Raw genomic sequence first — 26,236 nt, 5'->3', positions numbered from 1 at the left:
TGTGAAAACGGTGGTGAATTAAATATGGTAATTCATACTCTGCATTCAGTCAAGCTGCAAAAAAACGTTCAATACAAGAACAAAAAGAATCATTGCAGTACAAACCTTTGATATGTGTTAGATGCTTCTGAGCAAATCATACTCTCTTTTCTTCTTCCACATTCACAATGGAGATCGACCTGTTACATCAATAAGAGAAAGCAGCTCTTTGAAACTACTGTGTTTTTTGTGGGAAGGAAGGAAGCAAATACATTCTTTCAAAATTTCCAGTTTTAGTAAACTTATTTTTCAATATTGTAAGTTTACAGCAAAAAATACCATGATAGCAGTATATAAATGTGATCCTTTTTGTCGCTACTCAAGTTGCCAATGATTAAACTATGCAATTCACCTGCAAGTTAAAATGAATTTTCTTTGAGAATCTAACCTTAGCAGAACAGGAAGTTGTTGGGCAGGGTGAAGAAGGATGACATGGAGCCATACAGGGATGATTGCAATACAGCCTTGGAATAGTACATGGCTGTTTACATTCTTCATCTATAAGACATTCTCCTTTATGACAGATTCTTTTACATTTGTGCATTCCACATTTTAACATTTGATTGCAGCGAAGTCCACAGGAAATATCAGTGAGGTGACAGGGAATATTACTCCGCAGCTGGAAGATAGGAGGAGGAAGGTATCACCTTAAGACTGAATATAAGCAACTATGAAAGCAAATCTCAAAGTACTTTTACTGTTCACACCTCATTTCAGCATTGTCTCCACAAGAACCTTAATACTAGAATGTTTTAAGACAATGCCGGAGTTTTTCTTAATATCACAGACCAATATGGCAGTTGGTCCGAATGATATGACAGTAAAGGCCTAGGTCAATTTAATCACATTAAACACAAGCACCTGTAACGTATTACATTCCAAAGAAACAATAAAACACGAAACCTTCAGTCTTAGGAAGTCAAGTAACACACGCTTATTTTTAAAGTTATGTGAAAAGTGTATCTTAAATATGAACAAATACTTTTAAGCTGTACATTATTTGGCATTCAAAAAAAAAATCACTACATGGTTGGACTTACTTCATGCTTGCCCATACACCATTTCTGAGTGAGATAGGTACATGGTGGACATTTCTCCTCACTATGACATGTATGGTACACTGCAGTCATAGAAACACAAAAAGCAAACAGCTTTAACACTATACTCCAGTTAAAGGCTTTAAAGATGATGGTAAGGACTGGTAAATACGAGTTAGTACTATAAAACTAGACAACTTAAGAGTAAGTATGATGCTTCATGCAAGTGTAATCTGCTCTTTAAAATACTTTTGAAAATTAAGATGACAGACTTTTAGGTGAATATCCTGCCCTAATTCTGAAGTAAGTGGCAGAAAATAGCAAACATTTGTATCTTCTGAGCAGGATTATGCTATTGGATTGTTTTTCAGAAAATAGATCTTTTGCTCTAAAGCAAATCTCTGCTCTTTATTTTGCAATCAGATACTGTATTTTCAGGGAAATTAGAAACAAAATGATGATTAGATTACCCTACTGTTTTAACAGTGCTCAATCTTTACAATACAGTAATCTGTTATGATTATTAACAGTGTCTAAAACTTGCAGTCTGAATCATAAAGCAAAAAACAGCACTTTAGCAGTCAGAAGTACCATTACTTATTCAAAGCAATCAACTAAAAATGTGCCACAAATACGGATTATCAAAAATACTCGCAGCTACTGTGAAAGGTGATAATATATAGTAAGTATTTTCAAATAGACCCCTGAACTGTTTACTACATTTTGACAGTTGCCTGGGTTGTTTGTTTGAAGCTAAGCAGCCATTGAGCCTGACCTACCTGGATGATCACACTCATGAGGCCTGGTGCACGTTCTTTTACATTCTGGTGGCTGAGTGCCACAGGGGACTGGTGGGTAAATCACTGATTCACCACAGTAACAAGTTAACTCATCAAAACCTGAAAAGGCAAAACCACAGAACGCATACATCTCAGTGGCCACAGCTCACACGTAGTTAAACTTACCACCTGCTCAAAAAATAGTCACAAATCGGTACTGGTCACTGTAAGCATAAAGCACATGAAACGCCAGATTTCCCATCTCAGGAAAAAGAGCGCAAAGAATAAAAAAGCAGATGAAAGGAGTTATAAAGCCATTAGACAAAAAGAAGTGAAAATATAAGATGTAAATCAAGATATATAAACTTTTATTTAACGAATTCATTGTATCACTCTAATATGGTTATGGTTGACAAAAGAAGAAGCTTTAGTTTCTTAGGGACCTTCCCAGTCCCCCAATGCCAAATCTGGAATACTCTAAAACCCAGGAGGTTTCTCCTGTCCCCATCTGATGGATGTGGCTGCTGCTGTCCCAATATACAAGTCCAGCATAGAGCAAGACTGATCACACATATTCCAGGGAAACGGGTACAAATAATACAGACACAGCAATAGCATGATCAGATAGAGATCCCAAATGCCAACAATATTCATCTAATCTATTAAATCTAACAATTCATCTAAAATTAAATAACTTTCTCTTCCATGAAAAAAACCCCAAGTACAGTCACCTGCCTATTTTCAGATTCTGACCAATTCTAACCAGGTTCTGCTTCCAGCTCTGACCAAGCAAGTGGCTAAATTCCTTTAACTTTGAAGAATTACAGAACTCACTTGTTTGCCAGCACGTTTGGCAGCTGCCTCGATGGCAGGGTTCTTCACATCTATGAAGTCCACAGTTGAGTTTGCGCCCACAAACCAAAGAACATTTGTGTTCTGTGTCCTAGGGGAGGGCAGAAAAGCTGAGTTATGAAATCCATTCATGTCTCTGACCTCTCCAAGGTCCGGCAATTGTCCAAGCATACCTAAGCACTATACATCAGCTTTTGCCTGATCTTTCCATGTTTACCCACTGTAGGGATACAGAATTTTTAAAGTTGATTCTGTTAAGAACTCTAGTACAAACACAGCTAGAAACTGATAACTTCATAGTGAAGTTATTTCCTTTCTCTCCTCTTTCCCCCTTTACTTGACTTTAACCACAGCTAGGTTGGAACAGTTTCGCATATTATGATATCCATAAAATGAATGCTGCAAAGTTAGTATAGGTACATAAACATCTGAGTAAAACCATACTGCAAACAGATTGAAGATGCACCAAAACACAAATATGGAGAAACAAAGGAGTCTTAAAAATTATAACAAAAAGTGAACGTGCTACACAATGAACAACAGAACCACCCAGGTGAACTTACCACACAGCAAATTTCATTACATTTGTGTCGTCCACATGACCTTTTCTTGTTGCATCGCTTGTCACACATGAATGTAATAGCAGCTATTATCAAGGAAAAGAGAACAAAAGATAATTTTAAAAACAAAAAATTCTCTTCATTGCAAGCACAAAAGCTGCATGAACAACACAATGCTGTCTGTTGCAAGAGTTGGTCTCATGCAATAAAATAAAAAGAATATCAAAGAGAATACAAGTTTTTGAGACTGGACAACGCTCATTTATATTTCGTTTTGTTCATGAACTGTTGTATCCAATTTTTGCAAAGCCACTTCTTTTAAAGGCTAACATTCCCGATACAATGAAGTACCATACACTGCTCGAATTAATAAATACTGCAGCAAGAAATCCAGCTACTGTTTATATGCTGGTGTTTATAACTGGCCCAAATAAAAAGTCTTTCTCACTACCCACACAATATTCTGCAAAGCAAAGTCCTCATAGACAAAAACTCAAAAAAGGACACTTGCACATTGCTATCTGACGTATCTTGTAAGTGAGCACCCTAGTATGCCAGAGGTCTGTCAAGGAAACACTTCCCTAGATCAAGACTCATCAAATAGTTTCAAAGATTTAATAGGATAAAAATTAGGTTTTAGAAATCAACTGAGCAAGTGGTGTTCATAAGTACTCTCAAGACCACTGTTGCCAAAACAGAGGAGGGAGCAGGAAGGATGATGACAACTTGTTGAATATGGTAGGGGGCATAAGATCTGCTCAAAAATAGAAACTTGGACTGGAATCTTCAAAATTAAGTGCTGAAGAACTATTTTCCTACAAAACAGATGAACAGAGGTAAAAGGTTCATTTCAAACCATAAGTGACCAACTTGGCACAGAAAGTGCCAGGGGTAAGTGTGGCAGTATTGACCAGGTTATATTTGCCAACTTTTTCGATCAAAATTGGTATGAACTCTATTATTTTTAAAATGGTTTCACGATGCATAGGTAACATTCTAACGTACCTTTATTTCTCAGGAGCGTACATGGAACTTCCTAGGAAACAAAGATGAAGAGATTACATCAAAACAAATTTAACTATTAAAATTTACTTATCTGGAAAATGTTTAGTCAGCTGTGATACAGAAGGAAAATTCTGTTTTAACTTTCATAACTGTTCTGCATACAAGAACAGAAGCCAGAAAAAAATCCTTGTGCATTATTTCACACATTTTAATTTATCATTTCAATCTTGGTTCTTTTAACATCATACTTTCTCTTTGGAGCTTCAATATGAAGAATTTCAGTTTTACATCTCCCACTTGATACAGGGTACCTTTCCCTTAGTTTACATAACTCCTGGAAAACCCTTGTGGTTTGTACCATACAAATAGAGCATGATACCACAGGACTTTGAAACCAGCTCAAATAAACAGAGCTGTAAAGGCTGCAAAACTAATTCAAGGATGGTCTCTAGGGCAAGCGGCCTCTGTTAGCACTTCACTGTATAAACCGATTAGCTTTTCTAGTAGCAAGAATCACTCTCATGCAAGAACTAGTAGGAGCAGCACAGCACCTTTTTGGTGCTCTAGTACTTTGTGGCTTTCTTTTCCTCAAACAGATAAGCTCCCTTTTCCCCACAGCTTAAAAAAAAAAAAAAAAAAAAAAAAAAAAGATAACTTGTTTCCATGGTCCAGTTTTATGCACTCACCTTTTTCTTGAAGCCACATCTACAATAAATATTTGACGTGCGAGAACATGGTCTACAATCTCCTTCATGACAAAGGCTTTCACATGTATGAATAAACTCTTTCGAAAGAAAAATAGAAAGGTAACATTAATACAAATTGATTTAAAAAAATAATGACCTGCAACTTGATATTTATTAGGAACACAACTATCCACAGATAAAATGTATATGTACAACTGGGTTTCCAAATGAATAATCTGCATTAAATATGCATAAAATATTATAACATTAGAAACCTACCTTTTGCAAGTACTTTCCAGTTTAATATCCTGAATATATACATAGACTAGACTACACCGGGTTTCAGGTCTATTGTCAGCATTTTAAAAACCTGAAACTATGCATTTTCACATTCAGGTATGAAAAAATCTGACTTCGTACAACAAAACGTCATGCAAGTTTCTGAAATGTTACTAGTATATAAATTTCTCTTCCTTTTTAGCCCAAATGACTTGCTAGCTATGCATACTTTCACATTTCATTTTTCTGGTTAACTCAAATCCAACTAAAACTTAAATTACTCATTCCCCTTCTATATGTAGTCCTTTAAATAAGGCTGACTGAGTGGACTGGTCATTACTAAGAGGTCCTCAGCACCTTTCAGGTACCAGCAGCACTCATGCTCTCTAAAAGAGAGATTTTACAGTTTCACATGCTGCTGCTAAAGTTAGAGCTTCAGGCAATCCCACAGGTACATTAAGTCACTTAATGTACTCATTTCGGTGTCAATTAATTTTGGCATATTAGCCCCTCCCTTTGAGCATCCAACATAACTTTTCCTTCACGGCCCTCCTACATCAGCAGGAAATGACTATTTACTAAAGGCATCTGAACGTGCTCCAATAGAAAAGACACAAAGACTTTTTTCAGCTTTTAAAAGAACATAGCAGATACTACTCTCTAGAAATTCCTACAGCTCTCCCAACACAGAAATCCATGTAAACAAAATTTAAAAGGCTAATGGCACCTTTTTTTCCCCCCAAACAGATACATTTCCTAGTATTACTGTGACAAAACACAGTCAAGTTGCAGGCCCTGCAGTGACTTTTTCACGCAGCTCAATTATGCTCAAAATCACCAAGAAAATATTTATTTTTGAAATCAAGGACCAACTTCATAGCAATGAGATACTTCCAGTATTTCAGTGCAAAAAGGTCTAATTACCATAGCTCCCACAAGAAAGAGGTTTGCCGCACGTTTTTCCACATGATGGGATGGGATCTGTGCATAATTTACGTTCAACGCAGCCTAGTTCCAATAACTTGCTGAGAGGAGTCTGGCCACAGGGACAGCGATACACTACTTGGGGAAGTCGTGGACAGAGCTGGCAGGGCTGAGGATGACATACTTGTGTGCAGTTGTGTCTTCCACAGTTTAATTTCCTGGGGGATAGGGGAAGGAAGAGAAAAAGAGGAGGAAAAAAAGCATTAATTCTGAACCTTGTGATCACCAAGTACGAATAAAATTACCTTTTTCTCTTTGAAAGGTTAAACTAGTGACCTTACTTGCCACATATCTTCTGACATGAGAAATTCCCAAATCCATCAGAGAATTCTTCCTTTGTCCCACATAATACATCTTTAAAGTTGCTCCCACAGTAACACACTGAAAGAAATATTCAAAAACAACAACAACAAAAAAGAAACACTGAAAAACATTTGTAGCAGTAAATACATAAAGCTAGAACATGAGAAATTGTTATCAGTTTTTAAAAGGATAATGAGCTGCTTTTCTGGAGATGTATTTCAGCTACACAGATCTCAGTTCTATACAAACTAAAAATTCTATTTTAGTTGTATTGACAGGAAGAAAAAAAAATAAGAAAAGGGAAATTACTACCTCCACAAGAAAGCTTACTTGCTGAAGCAGCATATGTAATCCAAGCTAAGTATTACCCTCAAAGGCAAGAAAATGTATTTTCAGTTTTCTTTATAAACCATTCAACAAAAACGTAATAGTATACTTGCTCATATTCTGAAACATCTTCATTCCCATTCAAGACCAAGCTTAAAATATCTTTAAACAGAAATGAAAAGCCATTTGTTGAGATGTGTTTTCATGCAGCATTTTCTATTCTTTTTCTACCAAAAGGAATACTAATTTTCTACTGATTAAGTCTTCAATATAATTTGAAAGATTAAGTAGGATCACAGGATGGAAAGGACCTCAGAAGCTCATGTAGCCCAAGCCCTTGCTCAAAACAGGGCCAGCTCTGAGGCCAGGCCACATGACTTAGGGCTTTGTGCAGCTTGAAAACACCCAGAGATGGAGGCTGCCCCACTTCCCTGGGCAACCTGGTTTACTGCGTGACTGGCCTCATGGGGGACAAAGTTTTTCCTTGGAGCCAGGTGGAACCTGTGATTTCGTTGACTCATCCTCCCACCACACAGAGCCTGGCCCTGTCTCCTTGACTGCCTCCTGCCAGTACTGAACAGCTCCTGTTGGGTCCCTCCCGAGGGAGGGGATCTCTCTGATGAATTCGCTCCAACTCCACCAGCCTCACCCCACAGCGCATGTCACCCTGCTCCCTGAGCACCTCGACAGGATGGTTCTGGCCCCATTTATATTCTTTATAAATACATAGCAATGCTTAACTATGTTTCATAAGTTATTTAAAGATTCTAGGAATAGATTGTTTTATTAAGTTTTTTTTGTTGTTGTTGTTTTTCCTTCATTTTTGCTAGTAGAAGGTGGATGTGCATAAAATGTTCTATTTCTTACCTTGCTGTACTACTAGTTGGCAAGGGGAACATTTTCCTGCATGGCACACTTGAGTACAGCTGTGCTTACCACAGTTTAAAGTATTTCCACAAACATTAGAACAACGAATTGCTGTTGACTGGCCACAACGAACTGAGTGACTGTGGAGAAAAACCACCATTTATTAGTTCTCTTAAAGTCCTCAGCACATTTACTTATTAACAGAAGAGCCGCTAGGAAATATTCACGCTCTCCCCACTTCACCAACTTGTACCCACTGCACAGTTTATGTTGGTTATGCCCACTATTGCTCACTGCAGAATCACCACAAATTGTGACAGAAAGCAGGGGTAGGACAGTCTTCCTGCTGGCTATGATACTGTATGTATCAAACATACAAAGAAACAAATGTTCAACTGGAGCATGCTACAAACCTGCTTCCCACAACTGTATATGTTATTTCTGAAATTAAATTACTACCCCTGGAATTGAATAACTCAGCATTATGTTCCATTTAAATAGATAACCTGTTTTTCTACTTCTTTATATGGGTCTTCCACAACAGGACAATTCAACTCCATGCATCATATCTGATTTCAATGCAGGCAACCATATTGCTCTCTTTTTCAAGAAAAAAAATGTAAAAATAAGTTCTCTAATAATAAATTCTCTAAAAAAATTTAGTCAACAAACATTAACACTCTGAAATAGAAAAATTCTCACCTCGTTCGTCCACATTCACAGGTTTTTGTCACAAAGGCTGGGCATGAAGGGCAAGGTCCTGGATGGCAGAGGCTAAAAATAATTTTAGAAGAAAAAAGTTGCACAGTGTTTTCCTCTAACTTTAAAACACTCACAGGTAAAAAAAAAATCTGCAGAGACCCAGAAGTATAAACATTTTTAATGCAACAGTGAAAAAAGAAATCAGAACATTACACAAGCAACCTTTAATCCTGAAGGATATTAAAATATTAACACTTGATAATAATGGAGATTAGGACACTTTCATCGGTCTCTCAAGTTTCCTAAGACAATGAAACTTAAGTACAACTTTGTACTCCTCTGCTGTCAAATCAACAGCAGCAGTTACTAAGGCATTTCCTATTTTGCATCTCAGCAGCTAGCATGCATTAACTCAAGCCTGCTAGTCACTGACTGCCCTCAAAACCAACAGGGCTTGTCCAAACCATTAGCAACTTTTCTGCCTTCCACAATCACCCACTGCTTTAATAGTTTGGAGAGAGAGAGGAAAAAAAAAAAAAAAAAACACCACCACCAAACTTCACTATGAAGTTTCTCCTTCTGATCTGGTGGTTATACCTTTTAATTCAGTGATATGAGATGCAGGTGCCTTCGAGCTCTGGATAATAATCTCCTTCAGAAGGGGCTCCTTGGCTGCCTACCATGAAAATAGCATCGGGGCTACCTCAGCTGCTCCTCCTCTCCAACACCTGCAGCATCCTGTGAGTGTTACCAATACCAGCCCTCTACTCGAATATCGGCTACAATCTTCTGCTTGCAGAAATCTTAGACAGTCCCTCTCTGCATCTTTTAGCAAGATCTCTGTTAGGGACTGATAGGCCTAGGTTTGTCATATTATATTCTACCAACTTGTCTGCACTCTTCCCTAGCCAGGTCCCAGTTCCCTCCCCCTGCAAATCAGGAACTCTCACTTGGAACAAACTGGAACTATTTAGTAGGACTGACCAGCCCAGATGCCCTTGTCAAAAAAACACCTCACCAAAACCCCTTAGAAATACAAACTAGTCGATTACAAGTAGTTACCACCCAATCCCCTAAGTCCAGCCACTCCACAAAGCGCTGCATTTGCTAGGGACACAGCTGACAACCAAGCCATGTTTGCAGTTTGTCACCAGGCTTCTGCTGCATTCCTCCTCCACCAGTTCTCCCTTTTGATCATAAGGCCTATCCTACCATCCAGCTTTTGCTAGTGCCAGCAGTAAAGTTGAGCCACTGCCAAGCCAAAATGTTTTAAAAACGTTTTAAAAGTTTCTCCTGGCTCCTGGCCTCCTGAAGTGAGCACTAGAGCAGACCAGAGGAAAGGGACAGCACAGCAGGATGAAGGATGGAGAAAACAGGAAAGAGAAGACAAGCAGTAAAAAGACCAGGGCATTAAATGCTTTTTTTTTTTTTTTGTGAAGGATAAAACAAGTGACATCAGTTTAAGTGACAGAATGACATCAATTTAAATGTATTTAAACTGAAAACTTGAAGAAAACTTGCTTGGCAAGGAGTTATGCATACCATAGCTCATGCTGGTAAGAACCTGAGCATTTGCTCGCTGAGAGAGCAAGCAGACTGCTCTCAAACAGCTACTTGTCTCTTCCTCAGCTCTGCCAACAGAGCTGCTTACATAAATCACAGGATCACAGAATCCTTAAGGTTGGAAGGGACCTCTAGAGCTCATCTAGTCCAACCCCCCTGCACACGCAAGGTCACCTAGAGCACGTGGCACAGGACTGCATCCAAGCAGGTTTTGAAGATCTCCACAGAAGGAGACTCTACAACCTGTCTTGGCAGCCTGTTCCAGTGCTCTGTCACCCTCAGGGTCAAGAAAGTTCCCTAAGTTCTTGTGGAACTCTTGGTGTTTCAGTTTGTGGCCATTTCCTCTAGTCCTATTGGTGGCCACCACTGAAAAGAGGCCTGCTCCATCCTCCTTACTCCCTCCCTTAAGGCATTTATCTGATTATTGATCAGATACTAGATCTGATCAGGTACTACTGATCAGATCCCCTCTCAGTCTTCTCTTCCTCAGGCTGAAGAGGCCCAGCTCTCTCAGCCTTTCATCATAGGGCAGATGCTCCAGGCCCCTGATCATCCTTATAGCCCTGTGCTGGACTCTCCCCAGTAGTAAATGGCCTCTAACACATCTCAATAAAGCTGAGTGAATATTAGGTTAAGATCTATTACTAGGAGAGTGTAAATTAACCTCCCTCACTTTCACCAGCACAGGTTGGGTAGTGCCACACCTACATAAGCACCTAATTGACGTTGTCAACGGCACAATGAAATGCTTCCCATACCTGGACAGGTGCTAACACGTGTAATGGTATTAAACCTGAACATGTATAATACAAGGACAAGAAGAAAAAAGCACAAGAACTACACTACAGAAAGGAGACTAACACAATATTGTTTACATTAAGAAAAATACAGATAAAGGAAATACAGAATGCAAAAATAATTTTATGACCAAACAAAAGACTGAAAAGCCAAACTTTGACAATGAGAAGGAAAAAAGCAGCAAAGGATGAGACTAAATAAACGTTCTGGTCTATTCCAGTACCACTGCTCCTAATTTAAGACATCCATATGCTGTTACCTGAAAAGAAACTGAAAAAATATCTGTCGGAGCACTAAGCATGCATTTTGATGACTTCTCTGCACCACTTCAACAGAAGTTCTTGAAACCAAGTTAGGCAGTTGATTCATTTCTTACGATATGATGGAAATGATGCTACAACTATTTTAGCTGACCTCCTGTCTACGCTCTGGTAAGAGCTTATGTTACACTCACAAACAGCAAGACCGCATCTGCAAGGATGATCAGGGGCCTGGAACATCTGCCCTACGAGGAGAGACTGAGGGAGCTGGGCCTGTTCAGCCTGGAGAAGAGAAGGCTGAGAGGGGATCTAATCAGTGTATATAAGTACCTCAAGGGAGGGAGTGAGGAGGATGGTGCTGGCCTCTTTTCACTGGTGGCCACTGACAGAACTAGAGGAAATGGCCAGAAACTGAAACATCAAAAGTTCCACAGGAACTCAAGGAAAAATTTCTTGACAGTGAGGGTGCCAGAGCACTGGAACAGGCTGCCCAGAGAGGTTGTGGAGTCTCCTTCTCTGGAGATCTTCAAAACCCGCTTGGACGCAGTCCTGTGCCACGTGCTCTAGGTGACCCTGCGTGTGCAGGGGGGTTGGACTAGATGATCTCTAGAGGTCCCTTCCAACCTTAATGATTCTGTGATTCTATGATTTCTTTCATTCAGGCTTCAGTTTAATTAATTATAAACCAGATATATGTACATCCTATAGTCAAAGGACATTCAAATATAGTTCTCCAAAGGATCATTTCAAGACATTTACATAATACATGTTTACTTACATGTTACAAAGATGTGGACAGTCTAAACACTGTCTCCTCTTCCCACAGAGTTCTCCACAGCTATGTGGAATTTCATTTCTATTCCATTCAGGATTGTTTACCTTACCTAAAACATGGTAGAGGCAAAAACATATTTATTGACTTCAGTATGGCGCTGAATTTTAGAAGTACATCACACCACACAAAAAAGTCATATTTTCAATACTTACTAGTATGCTTAGAAAAGAAGCAAACAAACAACCAAAAACACAAATAAAAATAGATGAAATGCTTGTGATTTTTTCATCTTTCATTGATGACGTATACATGTCACTTCACATCTTTAGAAGTATATTGCATTAGCCCTGCATAGTAGAATTGGAATATAATTTTTTCAAATGATTCTTTCCTTCATGCTCTTAGCAGACATTTCAGTACCCAGTATTTGACATTAAATTCATCCATTAAAAAATAAGAGAATGAAAATTTTAGTTTGGCAGGCTTCATATTCAGTAAGCTTTTTCTGCTTCAACACAGAAAAAAGGAAATATCCCCAAGATTCCATGCGTAAACTATAAAAAATAAACGAATGAACAAAACAAAAAAACCCTTTTAGAAGAAACACTCTGTACAGACTGAAATATCAATTTTTGACATTTTGATGACTGTAGCGGGAAATCATGAACAAGAAGTCATAATTTCAATAACTTAGCCTCATATATAACATATGATGGAGTATTTCAGAAGAACACTGAAGCCATATTTTAAATAATTTCACATATTTTTAGCAAATCTCATAGCACGTTGTGCAGGAGGTGATTCCCAGGGTCATGTTTTATTAAACAAACAAACCTAATCTGCTCTCTAAGAGGGGAATAAAATAAACAATGAAGCAATTGGTCCAATTCCACAAATTTGAGTTCCAAATTTAAGAACAGCACGACAATGTATATGTAATGATATACTTGCACCATGTTAACTTTTAGACCTTCTTAGTTGTTTCACAAGTTTTAAGTCAGAAAAAGTTGAAAAAACACCACAGATAGCAATTATTCACCTGAGCTTCAGTTATACTACTAGTATATGCCCAGGAAAGTCTGGAAAGTTAGGAGAATCAGGAAAAAAGTCAGAAAATTTCCCCACACAAAGATGAAAAAAGCAACATCTGACCACATTCAACAGATACTTAGTATATGGCAACAAATACAAGACAGCTTTGCATTAATGACTGCTAATGTCAAACACACTACATCTCATGGAAAATTATCTACAGAAGATTCCTGTTCCATCATAGTGCTCTACTTTGTGGATTGACTGTGGTTCCTACCATAGGTCTCCCCAGACTGTTCAACAGGCTCTAAGTCTAGGCAGAATTTCCTTCCTACTGCTTAGCAAAAAGTATATTTTTGTTTTGGAATAAAAATATTAATCTGATTTGTTATCCATATACTCATACAATTTCACACAACTCATGATACTGTCACAGATAAACTCTGAATGTCCTACCTGCATTGCATTGTTCTTCATTGACTCATTCCACTATTTAGATAAAGAGAACTTTAGATGCAAGTACCGAGATACCCAGTACAGCATAACCTACTTTCTTTAGGGGAAGCTCACTGATTCCCAGTTCCTAGCTCATTTCCAGAACATTGTATTTTGTAGGGCGCAGGGTGAATTTTCCTGTGATAGACAGACTTAAAGTGCCAGCTAAGCAAAATCAAAAGAAATTTCTAAAGTCAAGTCCAACATTAACTGTAATTTACTCACATATTTTCACATTTAAGTAGCATTATTCATTTCCTCCACTTTTTGATATATATATGGCTTAGTGAATGGTAGAGTGAATGGCAAACTGATTTGTTTCTTTTATTAGGCCTACCTTCACATAAAACTCCGAGTAGGTTTAACACTCCTTACTATTTAACTGATACCTCTCCCTGATCAATATAAATGATAAAAATGCTAGATCAATCAAAAAGCTTATATATTCTATTATTTATATATATTCACTTTTTTCTTATAATAATATCAGTTGTATGTTCAAATTGTAAATTATTTTAAGCATACCTTGCCACAACAGAAGACAAAACAGATACAGATTATTTCAATCTTTCTTCAAAAGAGAAGTTTTTAGGCTAGTAGCCAAATTCTAGTGTTTTTTTTATTTAATGCTGTGCAACCATTCACAAATTATGACTTTGCTTCTTGATGTTTTAAGCAACAAAAATGGGAATGACTGTGCAACAACCCTTAATGTAAGTGAAGTTTTAACTAAGAACACATTTTACAGATGCAGAAAAGAATAACTCAACAAAAGGCAAACAACAACAACAGGATAATATAGTTCCTGTTTGCAAAACAAAACAAAAAAATAGCAAAAAACTCACCACAGAAACAAGTATAAGTTGTAGGAACTTGTGTAGAAGCATTCTGACAAGCTGGACATCTCCAACCACTATTACCATCTGAAGACAGATTAAAAATAAAGATAAAAAATACTTAAAGTAATTAAAGGAGCCAATAATTTGGGACCACTGAATGAATGCTACGATCATGTCACTTTCACATAAAGGTAAGGACACATTTCAGAAGTTTTATGCACCCCATAGAAAAACAAGGCTTATACACATCGTTATAGGACAGCATTCTGTTTTACAGAATATAGATAGTCTTCATAGCTAAAAAATACAGGGAGGGGGAAGTAATAAAACATGGGAAATTGGTGAGAAAGATCTTCCAGTCTTAAGCATCACCTGTATTTTTTTGTCATCCTCTCACAATGCAAGTTGAAATGCAGAAGATCTGTAAAAGACTAATTTAGTATTGCTTCATGTCCAGATTAGTGAGATATATACATATATATATATATATGTATTTAAACTTACTTAAAAGCTGACTACACATATTTATGGACAATAACACTATTGGTTTTTAATAAGATAGTAATTTTCTTGCTTGTGTATTTCAAGAAGGTGTAGGCTCATCGGCAGCTTGGCTGAGGTGTACATTTGTAAACATCTTCCACCTGCCCACAATGTTGACTATCTTTAATCCTGCTCCTTGCTATTAGAGCAGTTCCTTGTCTTGCCAGTTCTGTGTTAAGCTCACAGAATAGTGCACAGGGAGATCAAAGTTTGAGGCTGGGTTTATAGTTTATTTAAAATCAGTTATCTAAAAATAAAAAAACTCCACCTATAAATAGATGAAACAAAAATCACTGCAGCGGTATATGATGGGAAGATGACATCAATATATGGGAATGTGCAATCAGAAATGATTTCACATTTCCAAAATACACACATTTGCATATGGTAAAGGGATCATAAATCAATCTAGATGAGGGATTATATTCCATAAAGCAATCACGGAAGAGGACTTAGTTTAGACATAATCATCCACATGTGAACTCTAAATTCCTCGACACCAAGAAAAGCTGTTTAAAGGTATGAAAGTTCCTGAAGGTAAAAACCTTCTGCTTGTTCAACTAAACTCAAAAAAAAAAAAAAAAAAAAAAAAAAAAAAAAAAAAACAAGGTAAAGCAAATAAGCAACTGCTCATCTTTCATCCCAGTTTAAGCCCCTCAAGACAAGAGAGTTTGTATTTTTAAGTACTTGTTCCATCAACATCGCAAAGGCATAAGTCAAACACCAATGAGGCACTGTTTTAAGAAGGATGGGGGAAGAAGTGGGTAAGACACTTACTAATCTTTCCCTTTGGAATGATAAAGGGAACAAGGAAAACATCAAGTTCAGTACAGGAATTGGAGTCAGATTAACTTTGACTGAGCCACATCTAAAGGTCCCATTCCTCCAACAGTAATATCCAAAATAATATACAACGTTAGGAAAAAATGCTTGTTAAGGTGAAAAATATCTTCTTTCTCATGAAGGAAAAAAAAAGTCTTCCTACAGGATTGCAAAGAGATGCCTAGCAAAGGCCCTCCTAGGGCATTAGGACATCTTACAGTTTGAACATGCATTCTTTATGTCAGAGGGCAGCACAGGCCTCTATTGTGGAAATATGAACACTGGAGCAGAACTATCCATTATTATTCATCTGGAAGATGGAGCAAAGTCAGAAAGATAACTGTACAGTGATGTTGTGTGGCTTCATTCAAGAAGATTTCAGAAGCACTTTTTTTCAGATAGCCTACAATTCATCAGGCTCTAAAAAGAACATATTCCTAGAAATAACATACACATACTTTGTACTTATAATTCCCGTTGGGCACCATGGAAATACAAGCTACCATAATATTCTCAATGAAATAATAAATCGTTTTGAAAACTTAAGAGAATGAACACAAACTAATTCTGTCAATGAAAGATGCTCAATAGGATGGAAGCTAAATGTAGCAACTATAAAGGCTGGGTGTGGAGCTTAGGTGAGATTTCCTAGAATTCATTATACATTTGCAGAACTGAGCAGATTTAAACGTCATCCTCTTTCAGAAAAACATCATTTATTAGCCCAATTATGGACTAGGTGGATTACAGTGTCCTATTTCTCTCCTGGCTGACAATAATTACTGCTGGAATTCTAGTGATCACATTCATGTTATACAAAGTCTAGAAAGTAGAGCCTACACTGGAAACAGCCTACCATGAAAATACAAATACTCTCTGAAATGGAAGTCTTAATCAAGGTGTGCCTTATAGGTCAAGAAATAATACACCAGCATCCTTACTGGAGTTATGGATTCAAATCTACTAAAGCCACCATTCTTTTTTTTTTTTTTTTTTTCTTCAGTTCAGTTCTTTCACATACAGGATCCAGAAACAAATCTGCTCCGCAAGTCCTTTTGAGAAAAGCAAACAACCAGAAGGTATGGTCGTTTGAAAAGCTGTCAAGAGTCAACAATCTAATGAGCAAAACCTCCCTTGGACAAGCAGATGCTCTTCTGATCAACCACTGAGGATGGCTCAGGGAGCTGATCATGATAGAAGATGGTTCAGAGAGCTAAATAAGCAGCAAAGAAAGCACCAGAAAAACAGCTAGGAAATAAAAGTACTGAGCAGACGCTCTTAGTTGGGCCTAGGATCTCATATAACCATATTCTGTTCTCTTCTTAAACATACTGGTATTTTTGAGTTTCGCATCAAAGATCTGCTCAAGTTTGTAACTTCATTTCTACTGTCATTACGGAACATGACTACCAGGCCTCTTCAAAGGTCCAGGTATATTATGAAATTCACACAACCTGGGCATCTTGCAAAATCAAAGACTGCACTTCACCAATTCCTTCCTAAGGGCTTCTCTCAAACATTCCTACTTTTGATGTTTTGAGGCCTTATCAAAGTAGCTTACAGGTATCTGTCCAGATACAAAAAAAAAAAAAAAAAAAAAAACACTACAGAAGAACAGTAGAGGCTCAAGTAACAGGGTAGTGAAAATACATATCAGTATCTTCAGACCATATCTACATCACACAACAGAGTAAAGCACACAGAGGCTACAATGGAGCCTTATTTTACACCAAAATATTCTCAGGTCAGAATGCTGTGATGTACTGTTTCAAAATGGGGTATAGTAAAAAGAATCTAAACTAATGGTAACATAGAAGCTTTTTGCCTTCTTGGACCTCATTTCACTCTGTAGAGTTAGTGATAGATTTCAGGAGTACCTTATCTCAGGACAGAACCACAAAGTGATTGTACAAAAGCAGACAACCAAAAGCTGGTGTGTTGATTTTCCCATCCATGCTTGGCCAATTAATCAAATGGGAGACAATTCTCCGTGTGTGCAGCCACAAAGCCTCTGCATCTTGATGCACAGATTCTACTGAATTATCTTCTATTTACGTATTCAAACCTGGAAATTGGTTTAGCCAGAATACTTGCAAGTATTAGAAGCATTATATGTATACAAGCATGTAAAAGGAGAAAGGTTTATATGCTGTATCAAGAATTCCCTTAAACTCTTCTTCCTTCAAGAGTTGCTTTATTCACAGCTTGCTGGTTACCATAACCAAGCAATATCTAGAATTAGCTTTCCAAAATTAGAAACGTGTGAAAAATCATGTAAGAGAGTGCAAGAGGGTGCACATGTGAGCAAGAACATGTGCATACCAACCTTCAGCCTGTGAAGCTGGTGATCTTGCCCACTTCTTGATGCAGTTCAGGTGGAATACGTGGTAACAGTTCTGGCAACTCCACACTGGTGCCACGATTCGCACCACCTCACAACATACCATACACTCATACTTCTCTGTGGTCAGCTGTTCAATCAGGGAGCCTGCAAATAATACATATTGTTTAATATTATTTTTCAGCTATTGGATGTTTTATGAATAAAATTCTGGAATTTAATTTGAACTAATATCAGAGTTGTTTTTTTCCAGCATGGCTGTAACCAAGATATTAGTCTGCTCCTGAAAAATTCTAGTTCAGACTCTTTTCTAAGGACTCTTCCACCTGGCTCCAGAGGCCACATGCTTGGCTATTGTTTCCCAGCAATTTCACTGTTAAAGCAGCTGTTTTAAGAGGGGGCTGGTTTCCATAATCCAGGTGGAACTAATTTATCCTTTCTCATTCTTACTTCTTCAGCCCTGAAAGATGTTTAGAAGCAAATCTTCGAAAGATTCATTACCACATTTAAAATAACACAGATTAGTTTACTTGGGTCTGCCATTCTAGGGCAGCAGGAACAAGCTGAGATACTTTAGGTAAAGTAAGCTAAACAATTTTCTGATTGTCCAACAGGAAAAGGACAAAGGAACAGAAAAATATCTCTTTCAATTATTGCCTCTGAAAGAAAATACGATTTCTTCTCCTAGGCGCTATGGATGATATGAGACTACCAAGTATGAGACATACTTACGCTGTTCCATTTAAAATGATAAAAACAGCTTACTTGGGCTAAAAAATATTCTGGAGAAAGTACTCAGTGCTGTGACACTAAAGACATTCAGCCGGTTCCCATTTTCTGTTCTAAGGCTCTAATGATATGATTTGGCAATAAATTAACTCTGCAAAGACTTGGGGGGCTGCTTTTCACTATCAATGACACATATTTCTATTCTGAACTTCCAAAAATAGCATCCAGAGGCTTTCTGGATTTCTAATTGCAAGTACTGTTGCAAAGAGATTGCAAAACATTCAGTTATGAACAGAACATAGCACCTCTCTCTCTGCCATTTTCTTCTACTTTTATATAAAACATTTGCAAATAATTTTTTCAAATTTTAGGACTGTCCCTTTCAAGTCTCACTCTTCATAATGTTTTAATTTCACCCTCCTCCAGCATAACAAAGGTGCATGATTTAACACGGTGCCCAACCAGACCATCATCTGCAGTTTAATAGTGATAATGACAACCACAAAGTCATACCCTTTCCCCTGCCCCAATCAACTCTTTTATAAAAAAGAGAATAGGAACCCTTCTTTAAGGGCCTTGAAGAACACCTTCCCATTCAAAGCACACATTCACATTGAATTCTATCCCCTGAAACCAACACCGATCTACTGTGAAATAAGCACTTTCACCTAGTCAGATGTGCAAGCAGCTTAAATTACTCAAGATCCTACCTTTAATATCAGAGTTCAAGACAGAGTCTAGGACACTTACCTGTATGAGTTTCTTTGTTTTTTGGTACATCGCTCTGCTTTTTCCAGTACTGGGTCCAGCTGAAATGAAGGGCAGGTGACTGATCCTCCTTTAGCAGGAATTTTCTTCCGTTACACCTGACAGAGTCAGACAACTGAGGCCTGATTTCACTGGTTGAGGGTTCATCACTTTTGTGAACAGAGAGTTCTTTTTTCCTCTCATTTTTATCTTTCGAAGGATATGGAAGAGAAGACTTCTTACCTACTTTTGTATTTTTACTGCGGTGAGAATCATGTCTTTTCTGATAGTCTTTTTCTACTGGTGGCTTATTCCACACAGGTTTTCGAGGATACCTCTTGTTAACATAGTTGTAGCTTTTCTGCTCATCCCCGCTACCAATAAGCGCCTCGCAGAAGGCTTTTCCAAAAGACGATTCTGAGGAGTCAGACTGAGTCAAATCCACAGAAGGTACATTTTCCAGCAGCTCAACTTTCTGTTTAGAGTTCACCCTCTTTTCCCGCTCATGTAATTGCTTTCCCTTCTCCTTGAATCCTCTTCCAGATGCATGCATCAGGTGTGTCTTCTTTGGCTTTGCTCCTCTGCTGTCTGCATTAGATAGTTCTCTGTCACTCTCTGAGGAGAGAAAGTCATTATATCCTCTAGCAGCTGCTCTTCTTCCAGGTACCACTGAATTATCCGAACTTCCTGGACCTGCAGCAGCATCAGTAGCAGTCTGCCTCACCTTATTTCTAGGACAAGTGCTATCATTTCTGGATCTGGGCCATCGCTGGCTTTGAAAGTTGCGATTCTTCGAACTTTTACTGGTACCAAAAAAATGGTGAAAGTCTTGACAATTCCCATACTGACTTTCTGGATTACAAAAGCCAGGCTGCTTTTTGGAAGAGCTTTTATAATCTGTACTTCTGTCAGAAGATTGACTGGGAAATGGTAAATCACTTCTATTCTGATTAGAGTCCACTTTGTCTTTATTTACCCAATTTATATCAGAAGCTTGTCTTTCTCCTGGAATGAAGTCAGCTGCATCAGGATTGAAATTCAATGTACCTATAAAGTAAAATATAAAGGCTATTAAATAGTAAACAACATTATTTTTTCCCCCCAGCAAAATGATCATACATCTAAGTGTCCAGGGCAATCAATCGCACACCAAACAATTACAAACAAGTTTCCAGAAATTAGGTTTGAATCATAGTGCTTTATAAAAATACTAAAAAGTACTCTAACGACAGGCAATAGCCAATGCATGATATGATCATACTGTTCTACATGCAGAAATTAAATGGTAAAGGGACTACATGAGATGGTTTTACACAATTATTATATTATTCACATGAGACATGTTTCTGCACCTCCCTATCTCTAGGGACAGGAAGGGCACATTCAAAAACCCACATGGCTCAATTTAATATTACGTTGTGCTAGTGGACAATAGGAATTATCAGGTATGTATCAACAAGAGTTCAACAGATTGCAGCAAATCTATTAAATATTAGATAGCCTTGGAAAAAAGTTTACTTTTTCAACTAAACAAACTTTTTCAAAGAATCTCATTTACTTTCAAAAGGCTTAAAAAAAAACAAATGGACTAATAAGTAATGTCATAATCACTACATGGGATTGGTGACTAAAACTTCTCAAATTATGTGATATCTTGGGGGAAATGAACCTTTAAGCAAACTAAAAATTAAAAATTTAAAACTATATTTAAGGATGACCTTAACCACATAATCAAATTCATATTTGTTTTTAAAGAACGTAAACCTGAGAGAAAAAAGAGAGTATTAGGCTTAAACATTTGAGAAGAACAGACTTCAAGAAGCTTTATCTTTGCACATATATCCTCTGTAAAAAGCAGAATATATAAAGTTGTCCTTTTACTTTTCACAATTACAATGCTTTTCATTTTCTCTCCTTTTTTGTCAGATTATTTGCTATTATTAACAGAGAAGACTGCAAAATTACAATGCAGTCATTGTAAGTTATAACATAATAAAAATTGCTCAGTTACATACATCTTATTTGAAGCTATCCATTTTGTTAGTTTGGTTTAAACTTTCTTTTGTAAAAATCTAAAAATTCAAGACCAATAGGCAGGTATAACAAGTTAGACTGAATTGCTTCTGAATGTTTAATAAACATCATCCAAAAACAAACAACTTTCCTCTAAAAGAAATTATTTAAACCACTCTTTTCCTGGCCATGAGAACATGTTATGAAAAACAAATGTATTGATTGTACACAAACTGCTGCAAAGAACTTTCGACTGAATGCAATACGTAAGCTTGAATAAATACATTTTGCAGATAGGCAAAGCATACAATCTTCTATTGACATAAGAACATACTGATTTTGTCTTCAAAATGTTATTTTAATGTAATATATAGTTAAACTGTTTTTGGAGGCCATGTTCAAAAGTCAATTTTACAAATCTGATAGCTGAATGACTATCAGGATCATGCATTTGAAGTACTTTCTAATATATTAAATTTCATGAAACAGATGAAGAACGATGAACCTAGATATTTAAAACCACCTCCAAAAATATGAATAATTCAGTAGGACTCCATGAATAGGATTTTTCTTCCTACTGCCAACTTATGCATTATAAAAAAAAGTCCAGAGATCTGATAAAAGATAAAAAACTACAAGACTATATATGTAACCTATGCAAGTGCGAAAATCGCTACCTAATGGTAGACCAAAATCCCCCTCCCATGTTTACACAGAGGCACATGAATTCCATAAAAAAGGTAACCTCTAAAGCGGGATTTCAGCGTGTATTCCTGTGATAATCAACGAAAAAGAGTATCTTTAGAACCAATATCTATATTACAGATTTTAAGGTGCCTAGAAATTTGACTATAAACTAAAAGTGAGCATATGAAATGCTCATATGGTTCTGCTCCCAGTCTACCATAACATTACACATTATACTTCAGTAGCAGTGTGGAAAGGGCCAGAATATCATAGCAACCTCATCTGTGAACTATTCTTCAGAAAAATCATTTGGGCAATGACATTTTTTAAAATATGAAGTAAATTAGTAAGCAATTTCATAAGATCACGTTCTAGTTCAAAATAAAGTCTATTTGTGGAGCTAGCAGAGCCATCACACATAACACCTTAGGAAATCTTTTTATGAAGGCATCAGTTATGACACGTGCAACTAGTGCTTACAGCTATCACAGGCCTCAGTGACATTTCTTGAATAGCTTCAGCGTGCCAAATTCAGCAAGATTTTGAACAGCTATTAAGCATCGTGCTTTAATTAGCCAGTGGGGAGAATCTGTGAACCGGGGTAGATGGCAGTCAACCTTCATGCCATATTGTCTGATCCTATGAGGAGATCAAGAATAAGTACGTATAGGAAAGGGGCTATAATGAAGAAGCCCACACAGAAAAATGTAACTGGTAGAGAGTCTACAAGATAGTCTCTTCAGTGCTGTACATGTTGCACTTCTCTTTCCAAATGAGGTCAGCTACTTAGCGAAATTAAGAAGAGATCCTACATTTGAACTACATGACAATGAAGACAACCAATTCCTCCTGAGCTATCAGGCCACTTTTCTATGGGTTTGGCACATGCAGTTTTTTGAAGCTCCCGAAAGATGGGTGAGAGAGGGAAGGGTATCACAGTAGGGGGAAGAAAAGGAAATCATAGAACAATCTATGTTGTCAATGGTAGGAAAACATGCTGTTCATCTCTCAACGATGCTGCTCTTCAAGATCTTCAAATGCTTTGCAGGGATGAGAATGAGGAAAAATCCTGAATTGAATCTAAAGATTCAGTTCCATACAAAGAGAGGAATTTTCAAAGACTTAGCTGTCACTTAAAGTGTCACATGTTAACACATAAGAGGGAACCTCTGCTCACTAACTCTGGGGTCACATCTATAGGTTTCATAAACAGTATTTCCTTTGCAAGCCACCAAAGTGGCTGACTACCTATTGTATTTATTGAACCGTATCTTCCTAAGTTACGGTCAAGGGCAGTACCATGGTTTGTACGCAGGAGTACACACAGTGACCTCACAGAAAAACAGCAGCTCAAAATTTAGCAGCATCACTAGTGGGGCTCATCAGCCATTGTATGTTCTGCTCACATGCTAGCTCCATGCCAGGACGGATGTCTTGAGTCTTCAAGCCAGTCAAATAACCCATGCTTTCAGCTACAGACAGATGACAGCACAGAGCGGGTACATATTAACCCATCTGTGTACTGCACACATCAAAACAACAAACACATCACCTGAATGCAAAGCACAAGCTACAGGGAAGTCACTCCCTGCAAGTCTGAGCATGCGCATGTTACAGTGCACTACAGCAGAGGTACAGGAACCAACTGTGAAGCTTTCCTACGGCGTCAGAAGTCAGAAACCTCTTCCCAGAGCACCAGCCTTAGTCCTTGTATCTCTCTGCCTGTTTTGTACAACACGTATTAACCTCTGGTCTTCTGTGGTTTTCACACGCAACAGATTTAAAAAATGTTCAATTTCTTCCTGGACAGGAGTCATACTCTTTTACAAAAAGACAGGTTGCACTGCCGATTCTTTAGGCCCTGGGTTCCCTTCCTACAATTTTTGCCAGAAGATATTAAAAGAATGACAAACAGAATCATCATTATGTTATTGTCCGAACTCAGTGCACCCACATTTTGAATACAATATGAAGTGTTAGCCAGTCCATTTTAGGAGAACACAGAGAAATACAAGGTGTATGGGTATACAGATACCAGACATAGCTTCAGAAGCTGAACATGGAGTACTTAATACAGAATGAATTTTGTGTAAGGTGACTATATTCAGCATGAATTCCCCTTTTCCTGCTCCCCTTTATAGTAGGCTACTCAGTGTTTTATAGCAGCTCCCTGACATCTTCACGCACCATACCCTGCTGCACTGTATGCGAAACAGAACCCAATTACTAAGGGCACTGTGGAGGAGAGAAAACAAAACAACCTCCCCATACACATTCAGAAGCAATTGCACCAAGTAACAGATGGAAGAAAAAGCCAACTAACAGTCATTAAACACAAATACAACCTCTAACTTGGGATGTCCCTCTAGATTCACTGGGCTGCAAACTGGAAAGGCATACAAAGATCAACAATAATTCTGCAATTGCCTTACTTCTCATACTCTTCTATTGGGTATCAATAAACACTCATTATTAGCAAAGTGTCCTAGACAGGCTACATCTCTGCAACGTTCCACAAGAAGAAAAAAAATCTTGTATCTCAACTGTTTCCCAATCTACTCTGAGATCAAAAGTATCTTTTCATGCTGAGACTCTGAAAATCATAAACTTGCTTTGCCCATGAAGTTGCAGGGCAAAAGCAACTTTCAACCCTAATTTCACACAAGCACAGATCCACGCTTACTTAAGAGACAAACCTGCGAGACAGCAAGCAGCAAACTCCACAATTTAATGCCACACGATACCAGTGCTGGCCTGTGGAATGTAAAGCAAGACAGAGCAAGGGTGTACCAACCAGATTAATTTTGTAAGTAAAGCTCAGCATACCTACTTAAAGCTCTTTATACCAATGCATGTGCACTGCGTAAAGGCTTCAGGACGAGAGCTGACTCACAGCCTGACCGCATGGAGGACAGACAGTTGCAGGCACCAGCTTCTCCTCAGCAAAACTACCAGCCTCTGCTCTCTGATCCACGTCCCAGGCTATTCTACTTCCCCCTAAGGCAGCTCTCTAATTCTGCTCCTATAAAAAAATGAATTCAAATGACTTCCTTTATCTCCTATGATCTTGGCAGCCAGGTAAAGAGGCAGAGGAGCCTACAAGGACACAGTTTAATATCCTTAATCTGAATAAACTTGATGATACTGCCCAAAGCAGAGCTGCAGCCCTCTTCCCCTCCCCCAAGGCCACCCAGGTCCAGAGTTCCTGCTGCAAGAAACCGCCATACGAGCAACAAGGTGAATCAGCTTGGCGAGTGGCTCCAAAGTGACACCAATTATCCGTGAAGTCAACCTGGACTGCAAGAAAAAACAGAGGGAGCAACGATGGAGGCACTAAGCACTGTGCGTCACCTCAGGCGAGGGCCACGAGCCCAGTCCACGCGTGCACAGGGGTTCCCGATCGCGACGGGTCCGTAACGCACGAGAAGCCGCTGGCGGCGCGGCCAGGACCCCGTGCAGCAGAGACGAACGTTACCGGCACCCGGTGGGACAACCAGCTGTTACCCCGCCCGCCCGCCCGCCCGCCCGCCCCCATCCCGCGGCCGCGCCGTGCCCGGCCGGCGCTCGGGGCGCGCAGGGGACGTGGCGCTCGCTGCCCGCCCCGCTCAGCCCGAGCTCTGCGGGCGCCCGCGGCGGCACCGGCCCCGTCCCGTCCCGTCCCGTCCCGCCGGGCCGCCGCGCCCGGCAACAGGTGGTGCCGCAGCGCCCGCGCCGCCGCGAGAGCGCCAGGCTCGAGCGCCAGGCTCGGGTGCCGGCCCCGCGCAGCGCCCTCCGCCGCTGCCGGCGCGGCCGCCGGGGCTGCCGCTCGGGCGCGCTCACCTGCGGCGGGGCGCGCCTCCGCCATGCCGCCCGCCCGGCCGCCTGCCGCTTCCTCCTGCCGCCGCCGCGCGTGCGCGCTGCGCCCGCGCCCGCGGCCCCCGCGCGCAGCCGCGCTGGGCTCCCAGGGGGCGGAGGGAGCGCGCGAGGGCGCGCGGCGCGGGCGGCCGTTGGGGCGGGGCCGTTGGGGCGGGGCGGCCTGCGCCGAAGGGGCAGCGAGCGGCCGCCCTGCGGCCCCGTCCCGAGCCCGCGGGAGGTTTCCGCGCCGCAGCCGGCCGGCTCTGCGGGGAAGCGGCGCGCGCTGTGTCGCGCAGCGGCTCCTAACTGCCGTGCTCGGCTGCGGGGCGATTCCCACC

The 26,236-nt window shown here is 39.4% G+C and overlaps 1 protein-coding gene across 2 annotated transcripts in view; it reads right to left on the bottom strand.

The window, feature by feature from the left end:
* Positions 1-25,943, bottom strand: part of NFX1 (nuclear transcription factor, X-box binding 1) — a 45,319-nt gene extending 19,376 nt beyond the window's left edge. For both annotated transcript variants that reach the window (XM_088525955.1, XM_088525959.1), the window contains exons 1-17: positions 25,884-25,943; positions 19,368-20,411; positions 17,874-18,035; positions 14,189-14,266; positions 11,820-11,925; positions 8,421-8,492; positions 7,719-7,858; positions 6,503-6,602; positions 6,162-6,379; positions 4,959-5,056; positions 4,273-4,303; positions 3,271-3,353; positions 2,690-2,798; positions 1,856-1,975; positions 1,080-1,159; positions 428-658; positions 106-179 (exon numbers count right to left, since the gene is read on the bottom strand). In XM_088525955.1, coding sequence (XP_088382081.1) covers positions 106-179; positions 428-658; positions 1,080-1,159; positions 1,856-1,975; positions 2,690-2,798; positions 3,271-3,353; positions 4,273-4,303; positions 4,959-5,056; positions 6,162-6,379; positions 6,503-6,602; positions 7,719-7,858; positions 8,421-8,492; positions 11,820-11,925; positions 14,189-14,266; positions 17,874-18,035; positions 19,368-20,411; positions 25,884-25,908 — 2,771 coding nt within the window. In that variant the 5' untranslated portion in view covers positions 25,909-25,943. The remainder of the gene's footprint in view (positions 1-105; positions 180-427; positions 659-1,079; positions 1,160-1,855; positions 1,976-2,689; positions 2,799-3,270; positions 3,354-4,272; positions 4,304-4,958; positions 5,057-6,161; positions 6,380-6,502; positions 6,603-7,718; positions 7,859-8,420; positions 8,493-11,819; positions 11,926-14,188; positions 14,267-17,873; positions 18,036-19,367; positions 20,412-25,883) is intronic.
* Between the last annotated feature and the right edge of the window lie 293 nt (positions 25,944-26,236).

Source organism: Tinamus guttatus, unplaced genomic scaffold (genome assembly GCF_059628265.1).
Source record: "Tinamus guttatus ecotype Peru unplaced genomic scaffold, ASM5962826v1 Tinamus_guttatus_pri_ptg000025l, whole genome shotgun sequence".
NCBI classification, from domain to species: domain Eukaryota; kingdom Metazoa; phylum Chordata; class Aves; order Tinamiformes; family Tinamidae; genus Tinamus; species Tinamus guttatus.
The sequence above is the reverse complement of the archived record's forward strand: the minus strand, read 5'-3'. Positions and strand labels throughout refer to the sequence as shown.